This window comes from Gadus macrocephalus, chromosome 2, assembly GCF_031168955.1.
Source record: "Gadus macrocephalus chromosome 2, ASM3116895v1".
Taxonomy (NCBI): domain Eukaryota; kingdom Metazoa; phylum Chordata; class Actinopteri; order Gadiformes; family Gadidae; genus Gadus; species Gadus macrocephalus.
The window spans coordinates 2,572,232-2,594,787 of NC_082383.1; the positions used below are offsets into that span (position 1 = coordinate 2,572,232).

The 22,556-nt window shown below is 51.0% G+C and overlaps 2 protein-coding genes across 4 annotated transcripts in view; one reads left to right on the forward strand and one right to left on the reverse strand.

Moving 5' to 3' along the window:
* Positions 1-1,678: 1,678 nt before the first annotated feature.
* LOC132470841 (TBC1 domain family member 10B-like) lies at positions 1,679-18,039 on the forward strand. 3 transcript variants are annotated; one of them, XM_060069747.1, is made up of 10 exons: positions 1,679-2,275; positions 3,378-4,496; positions 6,147-6,246; positions 6,947-7,054; positions 8,823-8,929; positions 9,373-9,487; positions 9,773-9,838; positions 10,340-10,529; positions 11,229-11,383; positions 12,436-18,039. In XM_060069747.1, exons 2-10 carry the CDS (start codon positions 3,397-3,399, stop codon positions 13,444-13,446), a joined length of 2,952 nt encoding a protein of 983 aa, XP_059925730.1. In that variant the 5' UTR covers positions 1,679-2,275; positions 3,378-3,396; the 3' UTR covers positions 13,447-18,039. The 3 variants fall into 3 exon arrangements, with proteins under 3 accessions (XP_059925730.1, XP_059925741.1, XP_059925724.1); XM_060069758.1 differs by lacking the exon at positions 1,679-2,275 and adding an exon at positions 2,435-2,530; XM_060069741.1 differs by lacking the exon at positions 1,679-2,275 and adding an exon at positions 2,591-2,622.
* The window catches only part of LOC132471572 (myosin regulatory light chain 2, skeletal muscle), a 261,626-nt gene continuing 256,994 nt past the window's right edge, over positions 17,925-22,556 (reverse strand). The window contains exons 2-7 of the mRNA XM_060070735.1: positions 21,827-21,926; positions 19,723-19,798; positions 19,382-19,486; positions 19,167-19,245; positions 18,987-19,035; positions 17,925-18,820 (exon numbers count right to left, since the gene is read on the reverse strand). Coding sequence (XP_059926718.1) covers positions 18,716-18,820; positions 18,987-19,035; positions 19,167-19,245; positions 19,382-19,486; positions 19,723-19,798; positions 21,827-21,926 — 514 coding nt within the window. The 3' untranslated portion in view covers positions 17,925-18,715. The remainder of the gene's footprint in view (positions 18,821-18,986; positions 19,036-19,166; positions 19,246-19,381; positions 19,487-19,722; positions 19,799-21,826; positions 21,927-22,556) is intronic.

Here is a 22,556-nt window from a genome sequence, read left to right on the forward strand (position 1 = left end):
CGCTTCTTATCTTATTTGTTTTCTTCAGTTATTCTTAGATTAAAAGCTTTATAACACCGTGTGTGTGTGTGTGTGTGTGTGTGTGTGTGTGTGTGTGTGTGTGCGTGTGTGTGTGTGCGTGTTTGTGTGTGTGTGTGTGTGTGTGCGTGTGTGTATGTGCGTGTTTGTGTGTGTGTGTGTGTGTGTGCGTGTGCGTGTGTGCACGTGTGTGCACGTGTGCGTGTGTGTGTGTGTGTGTGTCGGCCACACGCAAATATATGTGTGCATGTGCAAAGAGAACGGTTGTCTTCTTGCTCATGATTGGATCAACCTTGGCAGACCATGGGGTTCCTTCATCGTTTCATTGCCCTTCTGGACTCTCTCTCTCTCCCTTCAGGGGCTCATGTGGTTCCAATATGAGAGTTCAGGTGCCAGTCCCAGAGAGACGAAGATGCCACTGAGGAAGAACCTGTTCTCTGATTCTAAATTGGTTCAGGCAAAATGCCTGTTTGACTTCATCTATCTGGCAGGTCGCACAAAAATCCTGTGTTAATAACTGCCGTGTTTTGTCACCGTGGTTACGTCGCTTGTATTTGTGTCTCCATAGTGAGGTGATCTGTGACCTCATTATCGGTGGCTGTCACCACTGCAGTCTGAGTCATGAATGGATAGGAACTGCTGCAACAATTGCCCTATATGTTCAAACCATGCTATTGCATGCTTGTCACCTGTTATTGGCTAATATGGACCTCCTCTCACCTGCCGTTAAGGGTTGACGCTCAACCGTCCTCAACCGTCGCTCAACCGTCCTCTGCCGATTGAGACTGAATTGAGGGGGCGTTTCCAGGGAAGCCTACAGCTCTGCAGGCCCAAAATGAACCGAAAAACCCTTACCCAAACCAAAGAAAGCCTTTTGACAGGGGAGGTGAGGAGGATTGGTTCTCCGTTCAGACGCCTATTTTTCAGTGGCAATAATATCCTCGTTTGCAATATAGACATATTAGCCGCATTGACTACTTCGACACGTCGCCGTCATATTGAAGAGGGCAAGACACAACAAATAGCCTACAATTCCTTCAAATGTTCGTTTTCATGTTCATCTTCATATTTATTATATATATTTTATGTCGCATATATATATTCTTCTTTACTCCATGGAGACCCTTGAATAAAAAACAAAATCGATTGGGAAATGTAAAAGTTATGTGCTTTTCATCCAGTGTGCAAACACGTTTGTTGTGCGTTATGTTCCATGGGTTGCTACCTTTGCCTGCCCAACGATGAAAACGCCCAATAGTGACTCCGCTGTATTTATGCTATTTCTGTCTTGACACATATGCGCATCGCTCAGAAAAAAACTGTGCAGGGTGTCTTATCAGCATCCTCTAGTGGCCGACGGTAAGAGCCTGTATTTTTGTACAAATATGCGTTCGTTAACCAAACGAACGGTGTCATCTACTGACAGAACAAGATATTGCAGTAATATTTAGTAGGATTTGTTAGGGCGCGAACTTTATTTTATTTTATTGTTAAAGCAACACTTGTAAACATAAATTGAGTGTTACAACACACAAAGTTGCGGAATAATCTCAACAAAATTGGCCAAAATGTTAACATTTTTCTCACTATTTATCATTTCCCCCCTGCAACGAAGCGTTTCCGAACAAGAACACGAGGAGGAGGGAGACCTCTGCATAATGCGTGCGCGTGTTCGACGGCGGTGTCGTGGACGCGCACGCACTGTCAGTAGGGAAACGCTGGCGCCTGCCGTAATGTGCTCAAGCCGCTTGTCAACGCCGAGCAGAACAACTCAAACAGAAAAAAGTCCTGTTTGCTTCCAGATGAAGAACTAGAACAGTACGTAGCTTAACCGGAGGGTGAGCGGCAGGTATCTTCTCGCACATGAACACGGGTAGACAGGGCATTCGGGCTAGCTCAGGAGGCTAACAACAACAGGACGGCTAGGCTAACGTGACAGCTAGGCTAACGGTACCGTTAGGTGGAGAGCTACCGTTCACCCAAGCGTACTCCGCTAGCCACATGCTAAGCTAACGGTACCGTTAGGTTCAGAGCTAAACTAGCCACAAGCTAAGCTATAAGGCGAAGGGGCTGCCGCGGGGACATTTCGCGTGTGCAGCTCTTCGGTCTCAGAAGTCTTGACACAGCAGCACGTCTCCCCACTGCCGTGTTTTCATCTCACCGAGGAGTTTCCGGGACCGGAATTGTGGGGGGTCGCGGACCGGAGCCCCCCGGCTGCCCAGGCGGACGGGTCCCGCTGACCCACAGAGGCTCGTCAGTGAGTAAAACGCCGACCGCAGCCGAGGTACCGGGGCCAAACAGGAGCGGCGAGGCCGTGGTCCCATCTCGGCCCGGGCCTCACCTCACCACAGGGTGTTGACCGTTGTGTGGTGGATGATGCATGATATGTCCTGTCGGCTGAATAGGGAAGTTAGGTTTATTTGTTGTAAAGGTCTGCTGGAGATGATCCGAGAGCAAAGTGCAGTGAGGTTTCTGACTCTGATCTGTGGCCGGCCGGTGTGGCCCAGTGGCGGTAGGCGTCCCTGACTTCTAACGTTATGTGCATGATGATGTTGAACGTTGATGTCGGACTCGTTCCTCTTTCAGAATGTCAACTCTTAATATGTGAGTGTAGCTTTATGTACAGGGACTGGTTTTAGATTGGACAACCTTTGTATTTTGCTGATGGAAGTCCAATTGCAGGCTCAATGGACTTTGGTGTGTTTATAAAAATATTTATTATAAATGCAAGCTTTAGAACATCAGCCCACTTATAATTGCATATAATTGCACATATTGCACTACTACACATATGCATACTTTACAATTGTGTAACGCCCACATTCAATGACACAACTTTCTCTATATGCTGCCATTCATTAACTTAACTAGTTTTCATTAACTAGTTTTTTTATATCTTCATAGAGATGTTTGATGCATCGTCCCAGTGTCATACCGGTTAAGTCAACTAGGTGGTCATCAAGTAGACCGTTTGTTATCAATATATTAAGCAGCAGGAGGCAGGCTTCCTGCTCAATGACGCTGAAGTTCAGGTTGTGAATGGGGTAGTGGAACGGGGTTGTATTGTAGAGATGACCACCCAAGGCCTCAGGCAACAGAATATGAATATAACGTGCATGCTGACTACAGCGTCTCATGTTTTCTGTTCCATCCCAGTTTTGGATAAAGTAAACGTTCATCCCTCAGTCATATTCCTTAGTCCCTATATTATTGTGACAAGAACAATCTTTTTTGACAAAGAGCTCTTTTGCAATTTTCAACACCTGCATTCTGATCCCAATTCAGACCCCTTCATTCTACAGAGACAAACACGATGTAACTCACTCTGCTCCTCCCTCCCTCCCTCCTTGTCTCTGCAGGAGAGACCAAAGTGGAACCATGGCTGAAACCTCCACCTTAACTCAGTCGCCTTCAGCTGTAGGCGATCCACCCGCGGCTCCGTTCATCCCTCCACCCTCCACGGCCCCGCCCGATCCCAGCGGCCCCGCCGGGGAAGAGCTGTCCACCCCCAAGTCCTTCCTCTACCACGACAAACCCCTGAGCCCCGCCACCGCTACGCCCGCTACACCTGCTGCGCCGGCCGGGGATTCAACCCCACCTGTCCCCCTGACGGAGCGCGACCTGCTCCCGGGTCTCGCCGATGGCGCTCCCGCCGTAGCCATCAGCACCGGCGTTCCGATCCCCGTGGAAACCGTTGGAACCGCCTCCCAGGGCGACGGCTCGGGAGTGACGGAGGTCCCGGCGACCGCGGCCGACCCCGTGCCGGTTGTGAAACAAGATGGCGGCGTCCCGGCCAATCCCGACTCCACGGGTGTCGCCCCGAGCAGCCCCACTGAGCATGTCGAGCCTCCGGCCGCCATCACACCGCCACAGGCGTCGCCCACCTCCCCCGGTCCTAAGCCCACCCCTAACCTCTACCCCAGTGTGCACGTCGCCCAGAACCCAAACCCCTCCATCCTGGACGACGCCCAGGCTGCCCCCAAGCAAGCTCTAGTCCCCGCCCCTAACCCTAACCCAGAGCCCGCCCCCCCTGCTCCAGACTCCGCCCCCAGACCCACACCAGGGGAGACCGCCGCGGCCCCCGCCCAGGAGAAGCCTGCCCAGTCGCCACCGCCGCCGGTACCCCCGAAACCAAGCCCCGGAACCTGGTCCCCAAAGCATCACTCCCCCCCGGCTACGGGATTGGCAGAGACCCCCCCGGCGACGCCCTCCCGGGCTGAGCACCCGCCCTACCCCCTCCCGGTGATCCAGGAGCCGGCCGACTTCTACCTGCCCCCCTCCACCCCCAAGGCGCGGCCCGCCCTGGACACCATGAGCTACCTGGAGTCGGCCAGCCTGATGTCGGGCACCCTGGAGTCGCTCTCCGGCCTGGGGGAGGACGGCAGCTCGGTGGGCTCCGACTCGGAGGTCAACGGCGTGACGGCGAGACGCACCGACAAATACGGCTTCCTCGGCGGGAACCAGTACAGCGAGAGCGGGTAGGTTAGACGACCCGCGTAGACACGCGCGTATTTACCGGAAGACGGTCCTCATCGATTCTGTGGCCCGCTATGCGCTCGGCTGATCGCCAGAGATCGTAAGCTCAGGTTGGATGCGGTGTTTGAGGCAGGCGGTATGTTTAAAGCAGGGGTTCTCAAAGTTTTGACAACTGAGGGCCAATTTAGGAACCCAAAATTGTTGGCGGGAAACGCCGTCAGCATCCCAGTGGTGAAAAAAAAAACATTGCACCCGCACCGTGGACCTCTGGGAGTGAGGTCAAGTGAGGTCTAAATCATGAAACTGAGGTTCACAATTTCAAAGTAATGTACAGCCGGATTAAAACTAAAAAATGTAAAAGGATTTAAGAGAGAGTCGAATTTTCTAGAGAGAGTCGAATTTTCTCTTTATATTTATTTATATTTGTTTAAATTAATATTGATTAAAAATATTTATTTTGTATTTTTTATAACTTACATTATTATGTATGTCATTGCGGGCCGCCAGGAATGATTCCGCGGGCCGCCATTGGCCCGCGGGCCGCACTTTGAGAACCAATGGTTTAAAGGATGAAAGATTGCTCTCTGACACGGCTCCACGCAGACTGCTTTCTCTTCCCGGGAGACTAAATTCGATCAGCATGTGATGACTTGATTCGATCTGCTAGATGATCCTCCACTTTGCGTCCTATCGTCCACTCAATCCGCCCGCCCCTGTATCGTGGGGGCTCACGTGACTCGCTGTGCACCGGGCCTAGCTCGTCGGCCTGGCCGGTCACGCCCTCTCCTGCTCGCCCTCTCTGCGTCCACCCCCCCCTCTCTCTCCTAACGTGTCTGGCCGGCCTCAATCTGTCCTTGGTCTGAGTCAGATAGTGCTGAGGGCGCTCCGGTGAGTCAGACTGGACAGCGTGTCTCTTCCTCATACCTCTCCCGCCACACCCGTCCCCTCCACGTTTGCGGCCCTTTTTCGTGAACATTCTTCCTCTTTTTCTCTTGCATTGTCTCCCCCAGACGGACTAATTGGTCTCCTTCTGTTGAATAATTAAGAGGCTTATTGATTGGAGCTGGATAACGAGGGGGGCCGCCGTGTCCACTTAATCACAAAGTCCCTCTCAGATCAGCCGTCCTTCAGACACTCAGAGGTGGAGCGTAGTAGGAGTAGATGTAGTCAGGAGTGGTAGTGGTAGTGGTAGTAGTAGGGAGGTGTAGTGGTAGGAGTGAGATGGAGTGGTGGTGATGGTGGATCGACACATGAGCCGACACCTGGCTATGATTCACCGTGCTTATACTCCAGTATTGGTGTTACAAATGGGTAACGGGTTAACCTTAATGAGCAAACCTTAGTACGTGGTTCCATAAACATCCTTACTGTCCCGACAGAGACACTACTGTTGTTTCTCTCTCTTCGGACAAATGTACTTATTGTAAGTCGCTTTGGATCGAAGCGCTGCTAAATGACCTCAATGTAAATGTCTGTACGACGTGGCATTGGAAAGATGCGCATCGTACAGCATCGTGTGGGCGACTCTGCACAAGCTGCACAATAAGTCCCACATCCTAGTCCTCATGTCACTGTTACTGTGCCCTGGTTTAAAGAAGATGCCATCTCTTCCTGCTCGTGACCCACTGACGCGATCTCGCTCGATGTTTCAGAGATAAAGACATCCGGCTGGAGGTGGCCCGGCAGAGAGAGATGAAATGGCTGGAGATGTTCGGCAACTGGGACAAGTGGGTGAAGCATCGCTTCCAGAAGGTACTGTCGCCCTCGATCATCTGTCAAAGCAGCCTTATCTCCCACCACTGATGTGGTGATGCTCTGGTTGTTTCGGGCGGTGTGAAAATGCCTACCCATGTTCTCTGTTTTGATTGGCTAAGATGAACACAAATCTTAGCCTTAATCCTCCTGGATAAAATATGTAAATATATAATATTTACAGATATGCATGTATTTATGTATTTTTTTTTCTATTCAAACTAAAAGCTAATGTTTAAGATGTTGTGTATTACAAAACCTTTTGAGAGATAAAGTACACCACACCCAGCATTGAAGTCTACACGTTCAACACTGTACAGCTGCAGCTAACGCTATGATGTTCTGATGCTATGCATGCTAACAGGCTATTTACCCCTGCTTGCATTCCCTAGGTGAATGCTAAGTCGCTAAGGGACTGATTATGGTCCCAAGTTCACGCAACGCAGACGCTTCGACGCAGTCGCGAACCTTTATGGTTCTGCGTCGGGTTTTAGTAAGCGGACCAATCCCAGCTTTCTGCTGCGTCGCCTCGACGGAAGGTTACAATTTTTTGGAGGCACACGTCAGGCCCTCGCGGTGGACGCATGGAGGGTCCGCAAGGAGGGTCCGCAAGGACGTAAGGGGTCCGTAACCCCCTTGCGTTGCGAGAACGTGGGACCATAATCAGCCCTTTCTGCTGCCCCCCTGCTTGTCTCCCCAGGTGAAGATCCGCTGCAGGAAGGGCATCCCCTCGTCGCTCCGGTCCAAAGCCTGGCAGCTGCTGTCCAACAGCCAGGACCTCCTGGACGCGAACCCCGGGAAGTTTGAGGTAACGCTGTCCGCTTAGACTGGGTAGCCCCAGGCCCTTCTGCCGGCGATTTGAGTTCGCCCTGCAGTAGGTTCTGGAGAAGAGCAATGCATTTCTTTCTGCTTCCGATCAGCCAATCACCAAGCTGGCTTTTCCCCCTGGCGCGCTATTGGCTGGTTTAACACAATGACGACAGGGAAGCGACGGCAAGCAGCCAATCGCGTAAAGAGTCAATTGAACTAGGCCCGTAGATCACGCCTATTGTGCTGAAGGAAATGACGGCCGCTTCGCCAGACCAACGTCTGGCAACAGAGTACTAAAGTGAAAACGTCAAGTTGTCCTGGCAACCGGATTCTCAGTTCTGAACAACCAAACAAGAGATGGCGTTTTCCATTGCTTCCATGCATTGTTTCTTTCAAAATGAAATTTCAACAGGTGAAAATCACTACCAATCGAAACATGTCGAGGCGTTCATGTATTCCCTGGGGTATTAAAAGGAGAAGTTTACACAACGTTAGTTTAGGTTTCTTTTTTGTATATAAAGACAATCTATTCTCAATATTACTTGCATCATTGGTAAAGCAAACTCGCAAATCAATTCGCAAAAAAAAATCGTTCCTTTCCTACAAAACGTTCGTGTGGCATAGGATTTCCCCTTGTTAATTTGGTTTGTTTAGAACCGGAAAAAACGGTTGTTATGGAAACTTGACGTCACACTTTAGTACTCTTATTAGCCAGGCTACTGCACCCACCTGTTGGTCGGGGAAGTCGGGAGACGTGCAGGGCTGTAAGCTTCTTAGACCAACGGGTTGTAAGCCTGCTTGACAACCACCCACCCCCGAATGATCACGCTCAAACGGGTGGGCTGAGTGGACCCCCCCCCCCGTCTCGCCTTGTTTATATTTTTATTTATTTAATTATTTAATTGCATTTTTTATTTGAATGTGTTAATTTTTTTTTTTTGTTAAATTAAATGGGGACAGAGCAAGTACATAAACATCAATGTAAAAATACAAGAAGGAAGCACGCTAGATGGCATCTGTATTCCCCAGGCAGTGAACCGAAACGGGAAACACTACAGTGACCGTACACAAGTAAAAAAACACGCAAAATACGTTACGCAACAAGTGAGGTAAGGAGTAAGCACAATTGAGGCCCGCCTTGTGCCATTGTTTGAGAGGGATCTTACACTGAGATATGAAGGGCACTCTTTTATTGCATGTGTACGGCTATTCCAGTGTTTACTTCCCTTTACTGACGGCATCGTTTGTCCAAATGTGGTGAAACTATGTGGCCCCTCAGTCCCCTCTATTGATGGGCCTGGGCCCAATGCCACTGTTAGCCCTGGGTTTAATAAATGAATTTAAAGGATGCCCATGCAAAGCCTTAAGCGTTTTTGACATTTCTTTGATTCCTTAAGCTAGGTAATTAATATTCCTCCAGAATGTTACAATGATGGAATGAGTGTTTTCTTTCATTGGCCCCCTTGAAGAGTGTTATTTACATTGGTTTAGATGTCGTTACCAGTAAGTTAAATGTGCTTTTGCAACTGCTGCGACTACTACGACACAGGTTGTATGCATGCAATGTGCGACAGCACTCATATTGTCCAATATTCCTCAGCCAAACCGCACAATTTTCTTGTGAATAAAATGTATATAATTTAAACCGAAATTGTAATCCGTTCCTGAAGTTATATGTTCTCCTCTGCCTCGAGGGAGGGTTCTTTGTGTTGTTGTGTTTCCCTGCCTCTGGAGACGCTTCCATAACGCTCCTCGTTGTGTTCCAGGAGCTGGAGAGGGAGCCGGGCGAGGCCAAGTGGCTGGACATCATAGAGAAGGACCTCCACAGACAGTTCCCCTTCCATGAGATGTTCGCTGCCCGCGGGGGTCACGGGTAAACTCCTCACACACGTGTACAACACGCCTTCAACCCATTACCCCAGAGCCAGGGTAGCATTTAGCCTAGGGCTGCTCCATTAGGGGGAAAAATCATAAGCACGATTATTTTGGTATCAATATTGAAATCACGATTATTCAACCGATTGTTTTTGGGTTTGAAAACATTTTGTGTTTTAATCAGCGTGTCTCTCCCAACAAAAAGAAAAGTAACTGAGAACTTAGAAATTTCGCCTTAAAAATAATACACAAAATGGTACAAAAAATAAATAAATCTGAGACTACGAGGGGGGGAGGGTTGTTCCGTTGGTGGACGTGAATAGAATCGATTATGTTAATTTTGAGATCGTTTGACGCTAAAATCGAAATCGCGATCAAAATTCGATGAGTCGCCCAGCCCTAATTTAGCCTAATCTCAGTCTTCCCCATGGCTGTGTGCAGGCAGCAGGATCTGTACCGCATCCTGAAGGCCTACACCATCTACCGGCCCGACGAGGGCTACTGCCAGGCCCAGGCCCCGGTGGCCGCCGTACTGCTCATGCACATGCCTGCCGAGGTAGGAGGCCGTCTACGCCGCCCTACCGACCTCTGGGGACTGACTCAAAGTCAGCCCGTACTGATATCGACTTCCATCGACTTCAAGCAGACGATGGTCCTTTATCGGATGGCTTATACGTTGTGCATGCACCTACTCTCTCATCAGATACTTTTGCTAAAAGTCATAATGTTCTAGTAGTTTGTTGTAAAAATGTGATCTTTGTATACAAGTGTGGCTCGTTTCTCATGTTTCTTATGAGAGTTTTTGTCTTTTCGTTAACGCCCGTGTCTCTCTGTCTGACAGCAAGCCTTCTGGTGCCTGGTCCAGATCTGTGAGCGATACCTTCCAGGCTACTACAGCGCCGGGCTGGTAAGACGCTCTGTTCTCGGCCTGGAGCCACAGATTAGATCAGTGGTTCAGGACCTTCTGGGAGCAAAGGCCTCCCAACCACATGTTCATGTGGAGTGGTTTGGCCTGGTTATGAAAAATGTGATCCACATTATTACCAGGATATCGTAGATAGATGGACGCATGCATGAATACACACATACACATAACAGGCTCGGAGCAGTTTTCCCACTGTGGTCACACACAGCAGACAGTGCTGGCATTACACCAACAAGCCTAAGATTTTTACTCTTGTGTACTGTACAATAAGATGTAATAAAAGTGATTCTGATTCATTACGTGGGTCAATGAATCAACAACAAATCAAATCAAGCTAACGATAGTTAAGTCTGGATTATGTTTGAAGTTTCACAGAATTTCAAGTAGCACCTGTTCTGGCCTCGGTGTGCTCTGACTCCGGCAGAGCCCCACTGGTTCACAGCTGACCCATGACCTCTCTGTCGCGTCCCCGCCCCCCCCCAGGAGGCCATCCAGCTGGACGGGGAGATCTTCTTCTCCCTGCTGCGCCGCACGTGTCCCATGGCCTACCGCCACCTGAAGAAGTTCAAGATCGACCCCATCCTGTACATGACGGAGTGGTTCATGTGCATCTTCTCCCGCACGCTGCCGTGGTCCTGCGTGCTGCGCGTCTGGGACATGTTCTTCTGTGAAGGTGAGGGTCTTACTCCGCGTGCACCTCGCAATCAAATCAAACTTTATTCGTATGCCGCCTTTCGTGCAAAATTGCACTACTAGATGCTTAACAATATAATGATAATAAAGATGGATAAATTAATACATGGTTTTAGAGAATGCTGAGCTACATGTGTATGTTTTAAGGTTCCTCTTTTTAAAGGTGTTCACACACAGTGAAACCTTGTCGTTTTACTGTCGTTTCGTCACGTCAGCACAGAAAGGGAGGTTGAAAAGTTCAGTGCTAAATAATTTGGAATACGAAAGTAAAAACGCAGCAGAAAATGAAGTGAACCTGTAAAAGGCGGGACCTGCCGCTCGGCTGTTTACACGCTCCAATATTGTAAAGATCCACACTTAATTTACAGTTCACGTTGAGGGCATTTTGCAAACGCTTTTATCCATGGAATGGCTCTGTGTTAAGGCTGGGCGATTAATCGGATTATGATCGCAACGTAAAATTATAGTGTAAAACCATCACAAAACTAATATAAGCGAGTTTTCAATTTTTATATATTTTTCTTCATTGAATGTTTTATAGAAAGTGCAGAACAGCTGGATACATATACGTACATTATTTTAGTGTGTGTGTGTGTGTGTGTGTGTGTGTGTGTGTGTGTGTGTGTCTGTGTCTGTGTGTGTGTGTGACTGACTGACCTCTGGCCCGTTGCGTCCCCAGGGGTGAAGATCGTGTTCCGCGTGGGCCTGGTGCTGCTGAAGCAGATGCTGGGCTCGGTGGACAAGCTGCGCGAGCTGCAGGGGATGTACGAGACCATGGAGCGCCTGAGGAACATCTCCCCCGACCTGCTGCGAGAGGACGTGTTGGTGCAGGAGGTGAGCGGGACGGGGGGGGGTGCTGTAGCATCACCTCGGTGCACAAGGCTGGGCTGATTATGGTCCCACGCTCCCGCAACGCCCACGCAGTCGCTTCGACGTAGTCGTGAGCGTTTATGGTTCTGCGTCGGGTTTTAGTACGAGGACCAATCCCAGCCCTTGTTGCTGCGTCGCCTCGAAGGAAGGTTTTTTGGGAGGCGCACGTCAGGCCCTCGCGGTGGACGCAAGGAGGGTCCGCAAGGACGTAAGGGGTCCGTGAACGTGGAACCATGATGATCCCTTTAAAGTCCTAACGATGATACGATCTCAGGGCATGAGCTTGACTGGGGGGCTCCTCGCTTCATTACTGCGGTTCCTCGGGTCATTCTGGTGTTCGTATCGTCACCTCGGTGCCCCAGACCTAAAGGTCCCATCTTATAGCACCAGGTGTGAGTGTGTTTTGACGTTACAAGCCGTTTAGAAAATCTGCCTCTTCCTGTGTTTTTAGTGGCGTCACAAGTGGCCGTGTCCGCCTAGACGTACGCTGGATAGATCAGTCTACCAGCCGACCCAGTGGACGGAGGCAAACGTTGCTCATCTAGCCGCCATACATCTAGGTGGACGCGCGCGTTTGTGATGTCAGAAGAGGCATATTTTTCAAAGCGGCCTGTAACGGTTGATCACACTCACACCTGGCGGTGTAATATAGGACCTTTTAAGGTCATAACAATCCATTCTCTGTGGCTGCACTGAGACGACGACGACGGGGAGGGTTGTTCCGTCAGTGGACGTGAATAGACTACAGTACGCGTTGTACTCGTTCTTGCTACTCTGTGTGCTTCCGCGCGGCAACGCCCGGGTTTCAAGCCTCGTCTTGCAGATGCATGCACACGCACACACACACACACACACACACACCCCCCCAGCAGGACACATGCTGTTACTCACCGACGCACGCTTTGACTCAGCTTCCTGCGTTGTCTCGCCCCAGCGGGTTCACTTCCTCAGCCCCCCTCCCCCCCCCCCCTCCTCCCACCTCCTTCCTCTAACGTGTCCTCCACCCGTCTGTGCAGATCGTGGTCCTCCCGGTGACGGAGTCCCTGATCGAGCGCGAGTGCACCGTCCAGGTGAGGAAGTGGCGCGAGTCCCGGGGCGAGCTGACCCACCAGCCCGGCCGCCGGCTCAACGGCACGCGGGCCATCCACGAGCAGAAGCGCCGCGCCTCCTCCATCAGCTCCGGCGGCAGCTTCTCCTTCCTCGGGGGCGGGGGCACGCCGGCCCCCGGCCCCCTCAGGGCCTCCTCCAGCCTGCTGTCGCTCCCGGGCTTCCGGCGCTCCAAGGCGCCCTTCCACGCCCTGGTCAAGAAGGCGTCCTTCTCGGGGCCGTCGGGCGCCGACGCCATGCCGCCGACGCAACGGCCCCTCGCCGCCGCCAGCCCCGTCCGAGGCCCCGCCCACAAGCCGCCGCTGCCCGGGGTGGCCCCCCGGGCGGCGGCCGCGCCCCACGTCCAGAGCCCCCTGGTGCTCACCGTGGGGGCCCCCGCGCCGGCGCAGCAGCCTCCAAAGCAGTCGTCGCCGGTGGCCCCCCAAGAGCAGCTCGGCCCTCCCGCCCAGCCCACGTCCCACAACCCCCCGCAGCAGGCCGCCCTGCAGCCCCCCACCACGCTGACGCCCTCCCCCGTGGTGGAGCAGGTGACGCCCTCCATCCCCTCCCCCATGGCCCACAACGCCCCCCTGATGCCGGGGCCCCCGCAGGAGGAGGCCCCCGTGAAGGAGGGGCCCCCGGTCGGCCCCGAGGAGACGGAGACGACGACGACGGCGGCCGACGGCGGCGGCAAGAAGAAGAGGAGGAGCAAGGAGGACAAGAGGAAGGAGAAGGAGGACGAGAAGCAGAAGCTGAAGGAGACGAAGGAGAAGAAGGAGCGCGACAAGACGGAGAAGGAGAGGCAGAAGAAGGAGAAGGAGCGCCAGGAGAAGGAGAAGAAGAAGGAGCGGTCGGGGAAGAAGAAGACGGCCGTCGCCGCCGGACCCGAGCCCGCCGCCGGCGAGAGGAACGGAGACGGGGCCCCCAAGGACTCTGCCTAGTTTCTGTTCCTCTATCCCCCCCTCCTCCCCCCATCTCCCCCCCCCCACCTGCTACCACTACCACACCACAGAAGAAGAAGTGAAGGCCACTGGGGGAGGGGGGGGGGGGGGGAAAGGGAGAACAAAGGACCCTGGGACGCGGCAGGCGGGGGCTATTACCGGGGCTGATAATAATAGCAGGAGGGGGGGCTTCCTGCAGGGTGTGTCACTTCAAACACTTTATCTCGTACTGGTATTATGGTTTAGAAGCACCTGGAGGCCTGGGAGGGAGGGGCTTCCTCCCCCCTTCCTCCCCCCGCTACGATGAGGGACAGGTTTTTTTATTGTTATGGTTGTTAATGTTATTATAATTATTATTATTATTATTATTATTGTTTCAGCTTTTCTTTTTGCACTGCGACAAACGGTCCCAGCAACAGCTCATCTCAGAAGGCCACCCACGTGAAATTGTGTATTTCATTTTATCTTTCTTTTTTTTTTTTTTACGTTGTCTCGTTCCTCATGACTCGAACGGGGGCCGCTGGGCTGTGGGGGGGGGGGGGGGTCCAGACTGGCCGCAGCCTCGTCGACCTAGCCCCCTGGCCCCCCCATCCCCGCCCCCCGCCGCCACTGCGTCTTGTAAATAGTAAAGTCTTAATCATGGACCCCCATCCTGACCCCTGAATCCGACTCATCGCGCTCACCCTGCAGCCGTCCTAGCAGCAGCGTGGGCTTCACTCCTACGGTTGCCATGACGGCACTGTCTCCAAACGAAGATGAGATCACGGGTGAGGAATTTGGCAGCTTGGTAACTCCATGAACACTCCTCTCGGTGGCTTCCTCGGTGTGTTTTGGGGAGCGCGTGGCGTTTAACTGCTCCGTGCACCCCGGACGCCCCGAGGATTCGTGTCTCGTGTCTCGTGAGACCCCCCCAGTCCCGGCGTGGAGTGCGTGAGAACCGACCGCGCTCCGCGGACCTCACCATCGACCACCTGACCTCCTGTCCTCCGTCCAAGGCTCCACCGGGACACACAGACGCCTCGACCTCCGCCCTGGTTCCACACGGACGGAGTGCATGCAAACATACTGATCGATGGCGTGACCCCGCGTGGGGAGAGAAGAGAGGGGCGAGGGAACCCGTCTCCTCTCCCAAACCCCGAAGGACTGAAGCCCACGGACGGACTGAAGCCCGCGGACGACGGACTGAAGCCCGCGGACGACGGGCTGAAGCCCGCGGACGACGGGCTGAAGCCCGCGGACGACGGGCTGAAGCCCGCGGAGGCGTCGCCGCGCCTGGGAGGACCTGTATCTATTTATTCTAGTGTTCAATGTTGTGAGTGAGTGTGTGCCTTTAGTAGTGACGTGAAATGTATAATGTTGTAGTCTTCCTCCTAATATTCCACCCTTCCCCAAGCCACGCAAACTCCCCCCCACCTCGCGCTTCCCTAAGCCCCCCCCCGCTCTCATCGCTGGCACCCTCACACACACTCGTCAGTCCCCTCCTGAATTATATCTGCCAGTCCCCCCCCAGCCCTGTAGGCGGGGCTAAAGCTTATTGGCCAGGAGGGGGACAGGCTCAGTGAGGGGCCAGGACGGGGCCCTTTCCATTGTAATTAGCGTTTGAGGGGTACTGTGATGTCATGGATTGCGGTCGACCGGCCTCCTCGTCGACGCAACGCCGACTCATGGTGAAGCCGCGCTATGCTAACGTGAAGATGCTAAGATCGCTAGCGTATCGCGGCTTCGGGGTGATTGGATAGGAATAGGACCTGGACCCCCCCCCACCCCCCCCCCAGTACTAGTTATCTACATCTTTGTTCGTTTATAATGCATCTAAAAGGAAACCAAAAACTCGTAGATCCGTTATGTTATTATATGGCTACAGGTGTCTCACCTGGTCTCGTAACACACCTGGACACCATTCACTGGAAACCCCTTAGGGTTAACCAGTTGGGGGGCATGGTCAGCTCTGGGTCATGTGATCAGTGGCCAATAGGGAGAGAGCATGCGTCGGTTTCACCAACTGGCAGGCCCATGGTTGGACTATACCTGCGTGTATTTCCCCCTGAAGAGACAACACTTGGGAGGCCTTTTTAAAGCTCTTTCTATCCTAATTTATTTTTACTTTAGTTTAACGTGTCGTGTTCTGCGTCGGCTGCGAGCCTTGTGTTTTTAAAGCCTCTCTCGAGGGACTTCCGTGGGAGAATCGGCCACGTTGCGACGGTGTTGGCTGTGTAGAAGAAGAAGCCGCCATTAGCCGTGACACTTAACCCTTGTTCCCGCGGACCAAATGTTTCAACATAGTGTTACTTTGCTTTTAGATGATCAAATGAAGGTTTCCTTTAGCCAAATGTCGGTGTAGGTGAAGGTTGGTGTCCAGGGACTCTGGGGTGAAGGATAACGTTTGCACTGCCCCCGTTGAGAAGAAGCCCACCCCCCAGGGTTGGTTACTCCCCTCCCTGGTCCCGGTAGCGGTCGGTCACCGGGGGCAGTTATAACGCTGGCTCGCGTTAGCACTCTGTGCTTTTTATTAGAAGAAGAGTAGGAAGCCACTTGAATTAGTGCCAGGTTTGCCAATGTAGCATTAACCTCTGAACTTTGACCTTTTGGGCTCTTATGTATTTATGTACAAAGTGGTTAATTTAATCAAATATAGTATATTATGAATTATTATTATTTGCAATTTGACTATTTTTGTATGTATTGATAACAAAACACCTGGTCGACTGGAAGGACGGACGGTTGTACACACAACACCGCCAAAGGGGATTACAGAGTACTGTTTATGGTTTATATATTTTTATTTTTGCACGACGTGTACTCTACATTTACAAGGGCAAACTCCATGCATGTCGTTACAGCTTTTAAGTTTACATTCAAAGTTTGTTCGGTCATCTCTGGCTCACAAGATTTTGTTAAATCGCAGTATTCGATGGCAACATCACAAAGAAATGGTGTCCTCGACTCTGACAGAACAATACATGATATCTTTGGGTGTTTTTAGGCTTTTAAATAGCAAGTTTAAGGTCTCACACTTACTGTGTAATAATGATCAACGTGTGGCTTTCGTGTTATCTCCATGGGTCTGTTCCCGCAGATCAAAATGCCTGTTTTGTCGGAAAAAGTGAAGCAAAGGTAATAACGAAACCGTTGACTAACTCCCTAATCTCTAACGCTCTGCTCTCCTCTAAACCCCGTTTATGATCCATAAATCGCCGCTTTCTGTATGAGAAGGAAAGTATGGTCAGTTACTGGAATACCATTAGATGATAATGAAGGAAGGAATTATATGAGGTCTTTGTGGCTGTACTGGAATGTACTGTACTTCATTTTTTACTGATCGGGGGGGGGACTTTGGTCGGAGAAGCTTCCTCATCGCCATCATCGGACGTTGCCATGGCAACTGTCGCCATGGTTCCGTCTCGCCCTCCCCTTACCCCTCTAAGCTGGTTGGCTTCCTCCTCCTTGCTATAAGACGGCTTTGGTAGACAGACTTTAGTGTAGTTGGTAGTAAGACCTCCTTGGACACATCTATGCAACAACAAAAACATGCAAAAAATGATGGAAGTGGTGTCATCAGAGTACTGTTGTTGAGGTGTGAGGCTCTCTGGGGTCATTGCCCCTCCGATGTCATCGCCGCTAGCGGTGGTAGTTGAGGTTTTTCAGAAGGTAGGCCTTGGTATTGCGACAACACCTGAGCAATATATATTTTCGTCGCCGAGTCTTTCTACTCTTTACCGCCCTCTGCAGGCGAGGATTTCATTCAACCAAATCAGTGCTAAAACTCGGGTGACAGTTTGGAACGAAAACGTCCGACTCGGTTTAGTCTGGGGAATGCCAAACTGATGCAACTACAAAAAAAAAACATGTATTTATTTTTCGGTTCTCCCCGACACCCGGTCTCTTTTTTTTTTAGGTAACGGGAAAATGTTTGGTGCGAAAAATTTAAACCATAGCTAATTGAATTCATTCCTTAACTGGTCAAGATCTACACCTGATGTATTTAATTGATGGCGATAATGACATTTGTGATGAGTAATAAACCATAATATATTAAATCAGCTTTCTGCCGTCGTTCTTTATTCTTGAAAAAATGTAACCCCTTTACGTAGTAGTTTATATTGCTGCTGTTTGATGTTATAGCTGCGTGTACCTCTCCCACTTGACTTTGGTGAGTTAAAGGTGTTAGTAATATCTTGAGTTCCTCATTAGAAATATAAATGGGACACTATCTCTGGGTGAACTGGTTGTGTAGCTTGACACATTTGTCTGTAGGTTTATTATTTGCCCGTCATACCCTAGACCACCTCATTAACCATCAGTTCTGTCTTGATTTGAGAAGAAGATAGTCCTTTATTGTAAAATGTTTACACCTATTGAACAGCCTCCTAGGTCGAGATATTTTTGCTAACTTGTTGCATATCAGGGTTCATATTTTAAAGTAAAGTATAATTAGTTCTAAAGCCTATTTTCATTGAACCACCGATCAGACACTCGTGTACAAAAGGAAAGAGGTTTTATTCACAGTTTGTCCCTTTTTATTCTTTACAGAGGAAAGTCGTGGTAGTGCCCGGTCGATCTGAAACGAGACAGCTTATGAAAAAAAAAAAAGAACTGTTTTTCCACAAGGCAGGAGGGAGCGGCGAGAAGGAGCGAAGAGCGATATGTTCTCTTTCGGCTCCTCCTCTCCTCTCCTCCTGCTCTGAGTTCTTTCACCCTCCGAGGGAAGGGGAAGTCATCGCTTTACGGAGACACCCTTCCCTCGAAACCTTCTACATGTTCCCTCCCCCTTCTCGCCTGCGCTGCCAAAGAGGACTTCTTCATAATTTGGAATGAGGTCCTCGGTTTAAAAACACACTCAAAAAAAAAAAAGCGTGCGGGATAAAAGGTGCGTGTCTCTACACCCGCGCCGGAGCATCGTAGGCTAACCGGCGGCTCACACGCTGGGCGTTCTATCCTAAGACAGATGGGAAGGGGAGAAGTTGGAGGGCGCAAGTGAAGGGTGAGGTGGATCATGAGAAAGTGTTGAGTGGTACTTGATGTTACAAGATCATTTTTTATTGAAAATAATCCCAATTCCCCATAAGCAGACAGACAAACACACCACAGGGGCCGGTCGCCTCACGTAGAAGCACGTCGTCTGAACGAGACAAGTCTTTGTCGAGGACAGCAGCGACCGAGGCACCGGGGCACATTAGAGGAAGGCGGGGAGGAGAATATGGGGAGGGGTGGGTGGGGAGGGGTAGAATAGCAAGGGATGTCTTCTTTCTTCAATTCCTTCAGGGCACTCTTACTCCTCTTCCTTCTCTTCTCCGTGTGTGATGACGTAGCAGATGTTCTTGTAGTCAACGTTGCCAGCAACATCTGGGGGGAAGGCTGACCACATGTTCTTGATCTGGAATGAGGGGAGAGAGGAGACGGATATTAGTTTTCCCATGTCCGTGTAAAAACATGCAGCTGGAGTTCTCCACGGAGGAGATCCACAGAGAGCTTTGGAAACGTGCGCCTGTGTGTGAGGAACCCATGGAAGAGGGCCCGTGATAGAAGGAACCATGGATTACCTCCTCAGCGGAGAATCTGTCGCACTGGGTGGTCAGGAGCTCCTGGAGGCTGTAGACACAGATGAGAGACGATAGTTCATCAAACCGGTCGCGGACGCAACCACTCCAAGTGGTGGTGTCGATTCAGACAGAGGACCATTCAAAAATGACAAACTTCTTTCAATAAAAAGTCTAACTCACAATTCCTTCTTGATGCTTCCAGTGGCTTCGGGGTCAAGGATCTTGAAGGCGGCTACGATGACGTCCTCGGGATCCGCACCTGAAAGGACGCAGAGAGAGAAAATGTTTAGCTGGGCGGGTCGCTGCAGCCGGGACGTCCGTCGTCCAATCGGAACTCGGCGGACGTCGAGGGCGGGACACATTCACAGAGGTCCAATCAGGGATGAGATGCTCACCCTTCAGCTTCTCGCCGAACATGGTGAGGAAGACGGTGAAGTTGATGGGGCCGCTGGCCTCCTTGACCATGGCCTCCAGCTCCTCGTTCTTTACGTTGATCTGGCCTGCAGGGCGAGGGAGAGAGGGGGCGAGAGAGAGGGGGCGAGAGAGAGGGAGGGAGGGAAAGAGAGGAGGGCGTGAGTGGAATGCTACTCTTTTTGCCTTAAGTGTATAAGCAGCAATGAAACCCACTTATGTAGTTTAAAGAATAAATGACCCCTTAGCTTCCCGATCACACTCAACTCCATAAAATGACACACATACACACAAGTAGTCATGTGATGCATGTGGGTCCACTCACCCATAGAGGCCAGCACGTCCCTCAAATCATCTTTGCTGATGATACCGTCTCTGTTCTGGTCAATGATTGTGAAAGCCTGAGAAGAGGGAGCACAATGCAAGGGTTAATGACCGGCCGGATCTCCAACACCGCGCCCTGTCTCAGTGGAGCCCCCTGTTGGACAGAGGGGCCGACATCCCTACCCTGGGTATTTAAAAGTGGACACGGGTTAAGATGAAGGATCGAAAGTGTGAAAGGATGAAGGTCGGTACCGAGGACTTGTTCCTTTCGGTGTGTTTGTTTGGAAACAGTTGTGCCGTCCAACTTTCCAACTTGAAGAGGTCTCTCGTGTCACGGAAACGTAAGAGGATCTCTTGGATGTGAACTTGAACCGTCACCCCCCCTCTCCCTCCTCCCTTCACCTTTAGTCCGACCCACCACTACCCTCACCTCGCTCTGACCGTCCCCTCTCTCTCTGATATGGAGACTGCGTGAGAGAGGGCAATCAAGGTACCCCTCACAGCTCCACATACCTCCCCCCCCCCCCCCCCCCCCCCCCCCCACACACTGCCCACCGCCTCCCCCTCTGATGCGCCCCCCCCTCCAGCGTTCTGTTATGCATTCCCGTCGTGGCATTCCAGGAAGCCGGATCACTTATCACATTTGTAATGCGGCCAGCCGTTATGAGGCCGTACCCCTTGACGAAATACTTAAAACGCAGGCACCATCTTAGTGTCGCTTGCCTCGCACTCCCCCATAAAGTCCCCGGCCCCGGCTCGCTCGGAGTGAAGAACTGGTTACATGGACCGCCGGTCGCAGCAGGTGCCTTCTCGGAGACATAACGAGGCTATTAGGAGAAGCTAGCGGTCCTAAGACACTCGCTAGAATCGATCTGATCTGATCCCGTTCCCTCTGTGGATCCCGCTCAGCCAACAGATGTCAGTATGTCTCTGTTGACTCCATAGACATCGTTCTGTCAATGAGACCTTCCATCTATGCGTCTTGTGTACATTAGCCATACAACAGGTGAAGATAACCTCCGTGTGTGTGTGTGTGCGTGTGTGCCTGCGCGCGTGTGTGTGTGTGTGTGTGTGTGTGTGTGTGTGTGTGTGTGTGTGTGTGTGTGTGTGTGTGTGTGTGTGTGTGTGTGTGTGTGTGTGTGTGTGTGTGTGTGTGTGTGTGTGTGTGTGTGTGTGTGTGTGTTGGGTTTGTCTTGATGAGTTCCAGTTGTCTTATAAGCCTGTCCTATCCATCAGCGGGGCGGGGGGGGGGCTTTGAGAGACGACTGAGCAACAGCTGGGGGGGGGCGAGGAACGGGGGTGCAGAGAGGGGGGCGGCAGGCTGGAGAGGGTGACAGACATATCAGACTCCCTCCTAATGACCATCGCCCCTCTTTGATTAATCTTACGGGGGGTTGGGGGGTACGCAGAAAAGCAACTGCTGTGAAAGCAGATCCCCCCCCCTCTCTACACCCCCCCCCCCCCCCCCCCCCACCCACACAGAGCCAGCAACTGCATGGGCAATCTCTAAATTTAGTTGTGGCTTTAGTTGGAAAAACAAGGGGAATTAGAGTGAGATTACATCAGGCTAAAGTTAGCCCCCGTATTCATCTCCATATTGGTACGACCCGCGGGGTGACGATGGAGTGTGTCGGGGCATACCAAATGCCGCTCGCTAATGAACAGTCTGTCGACGTACAGCTCTGTTCGGCCATCGATACATCTGTTCGATTCAGCCTCTTTGGTATGGAGAATTATTTTAAAAAAAGCAGTTCAATATTAAACATCGATCTATTCTACCAAATATCAGAATAGCTCCATCGAAACAGTTGTCGTTCTTAGAGGCTCTGTGCTGAGTTAGGCCATTGCCTTTCCAGCTGACTGGGAACTACATCCAGAGATCTATTCAATATACTGCTATGCTATAGTCAATATACCACTAAAGGATAAACTACGTATGTGTGACTGCCTATCTGAATGATCCTCTCAGTCTATCGCCACACTGATGGCGGCGCGCACGCTGTGATGGGTGCGAGCGAGAGTGTGTGAGAGTGTGTGCGTTGGTCTGCGTGTTTGTGTGTGCGTTCGCCTGTGTGTTTTGTGCGTTTGTGCGCTGATATCCTCACCTCCTTGTACTCCTGGATCTGGCTCTGCTCAAACATGGAGAACACGTTGGAGGAACCGCTGTCTCCGCCCCCTGCCCTCCTCTTAGCCTTCTTGGGTGCCTGGAGAGACGATCAGAACACATTCATCATCAGAAGGGGTTCAATGTTGGCACACCGGGGGGTCCACTACCGCGGGGTGCCTCACACACCTCACCGCCGGGCCCCTGACATCACTGCGGGGCCCGTGTCTGAATGAGACGCGTGTGATGCTCGCCTAGGTCTGACACTGATGATGTCACACGAGAATTGATATCATTTTATTCTGCCAGTTTGAAAAGTAAATTCAGGAAAACACGTTGGCTAGAGTAAAGGCTATTCTTTGAGCGAAAGTGCAACTATCGACCACGATTTATGGATAATATAAACAATATAATAGCTCCTTTAAATACTACTACATATATATATATATATATATATATATATATAATATCATATGTTTTCTAGAAAATAAAACAATTAAAAGTGTGTTCATTATAATACAACAGCGGAGCAAACATCAAAACCTAATCGACCGATCAAATGTTCACTCAGACCCAGTCAGTGGTCTGAGTGAACATTTAGACAAATGTCCATTTAAAACCAAAATCAAAACCCGCAAAGCACATCTCCCGAGTTCACCACATCTACTGGATCAAAGTTAAGAACGGTCCAACTGTGTGGAGCTCAGACGTTAAAAACTGTTCAAAGTCGC

Bases quoted from the DNA above. Each gene is read 5' to 3' on its own strand.
- LOC132470841 (XM_060069741.1), top strand. The intron at 4,497-6,146 runs GTAGGTTAGACG...TCGATGTTTCAG, and splicing joins AACCAGTACAGCGAGAGCGG to AGATAAAGACATCCGGCTGG. The intron at 11,384-12,435 runs GTGAGCGGGACG...CCGTCTGTGCAG, and splicing joins AGGACGTGTTGGTGCAGGAG to ATCGTGGTCCTCCCGGTGAC.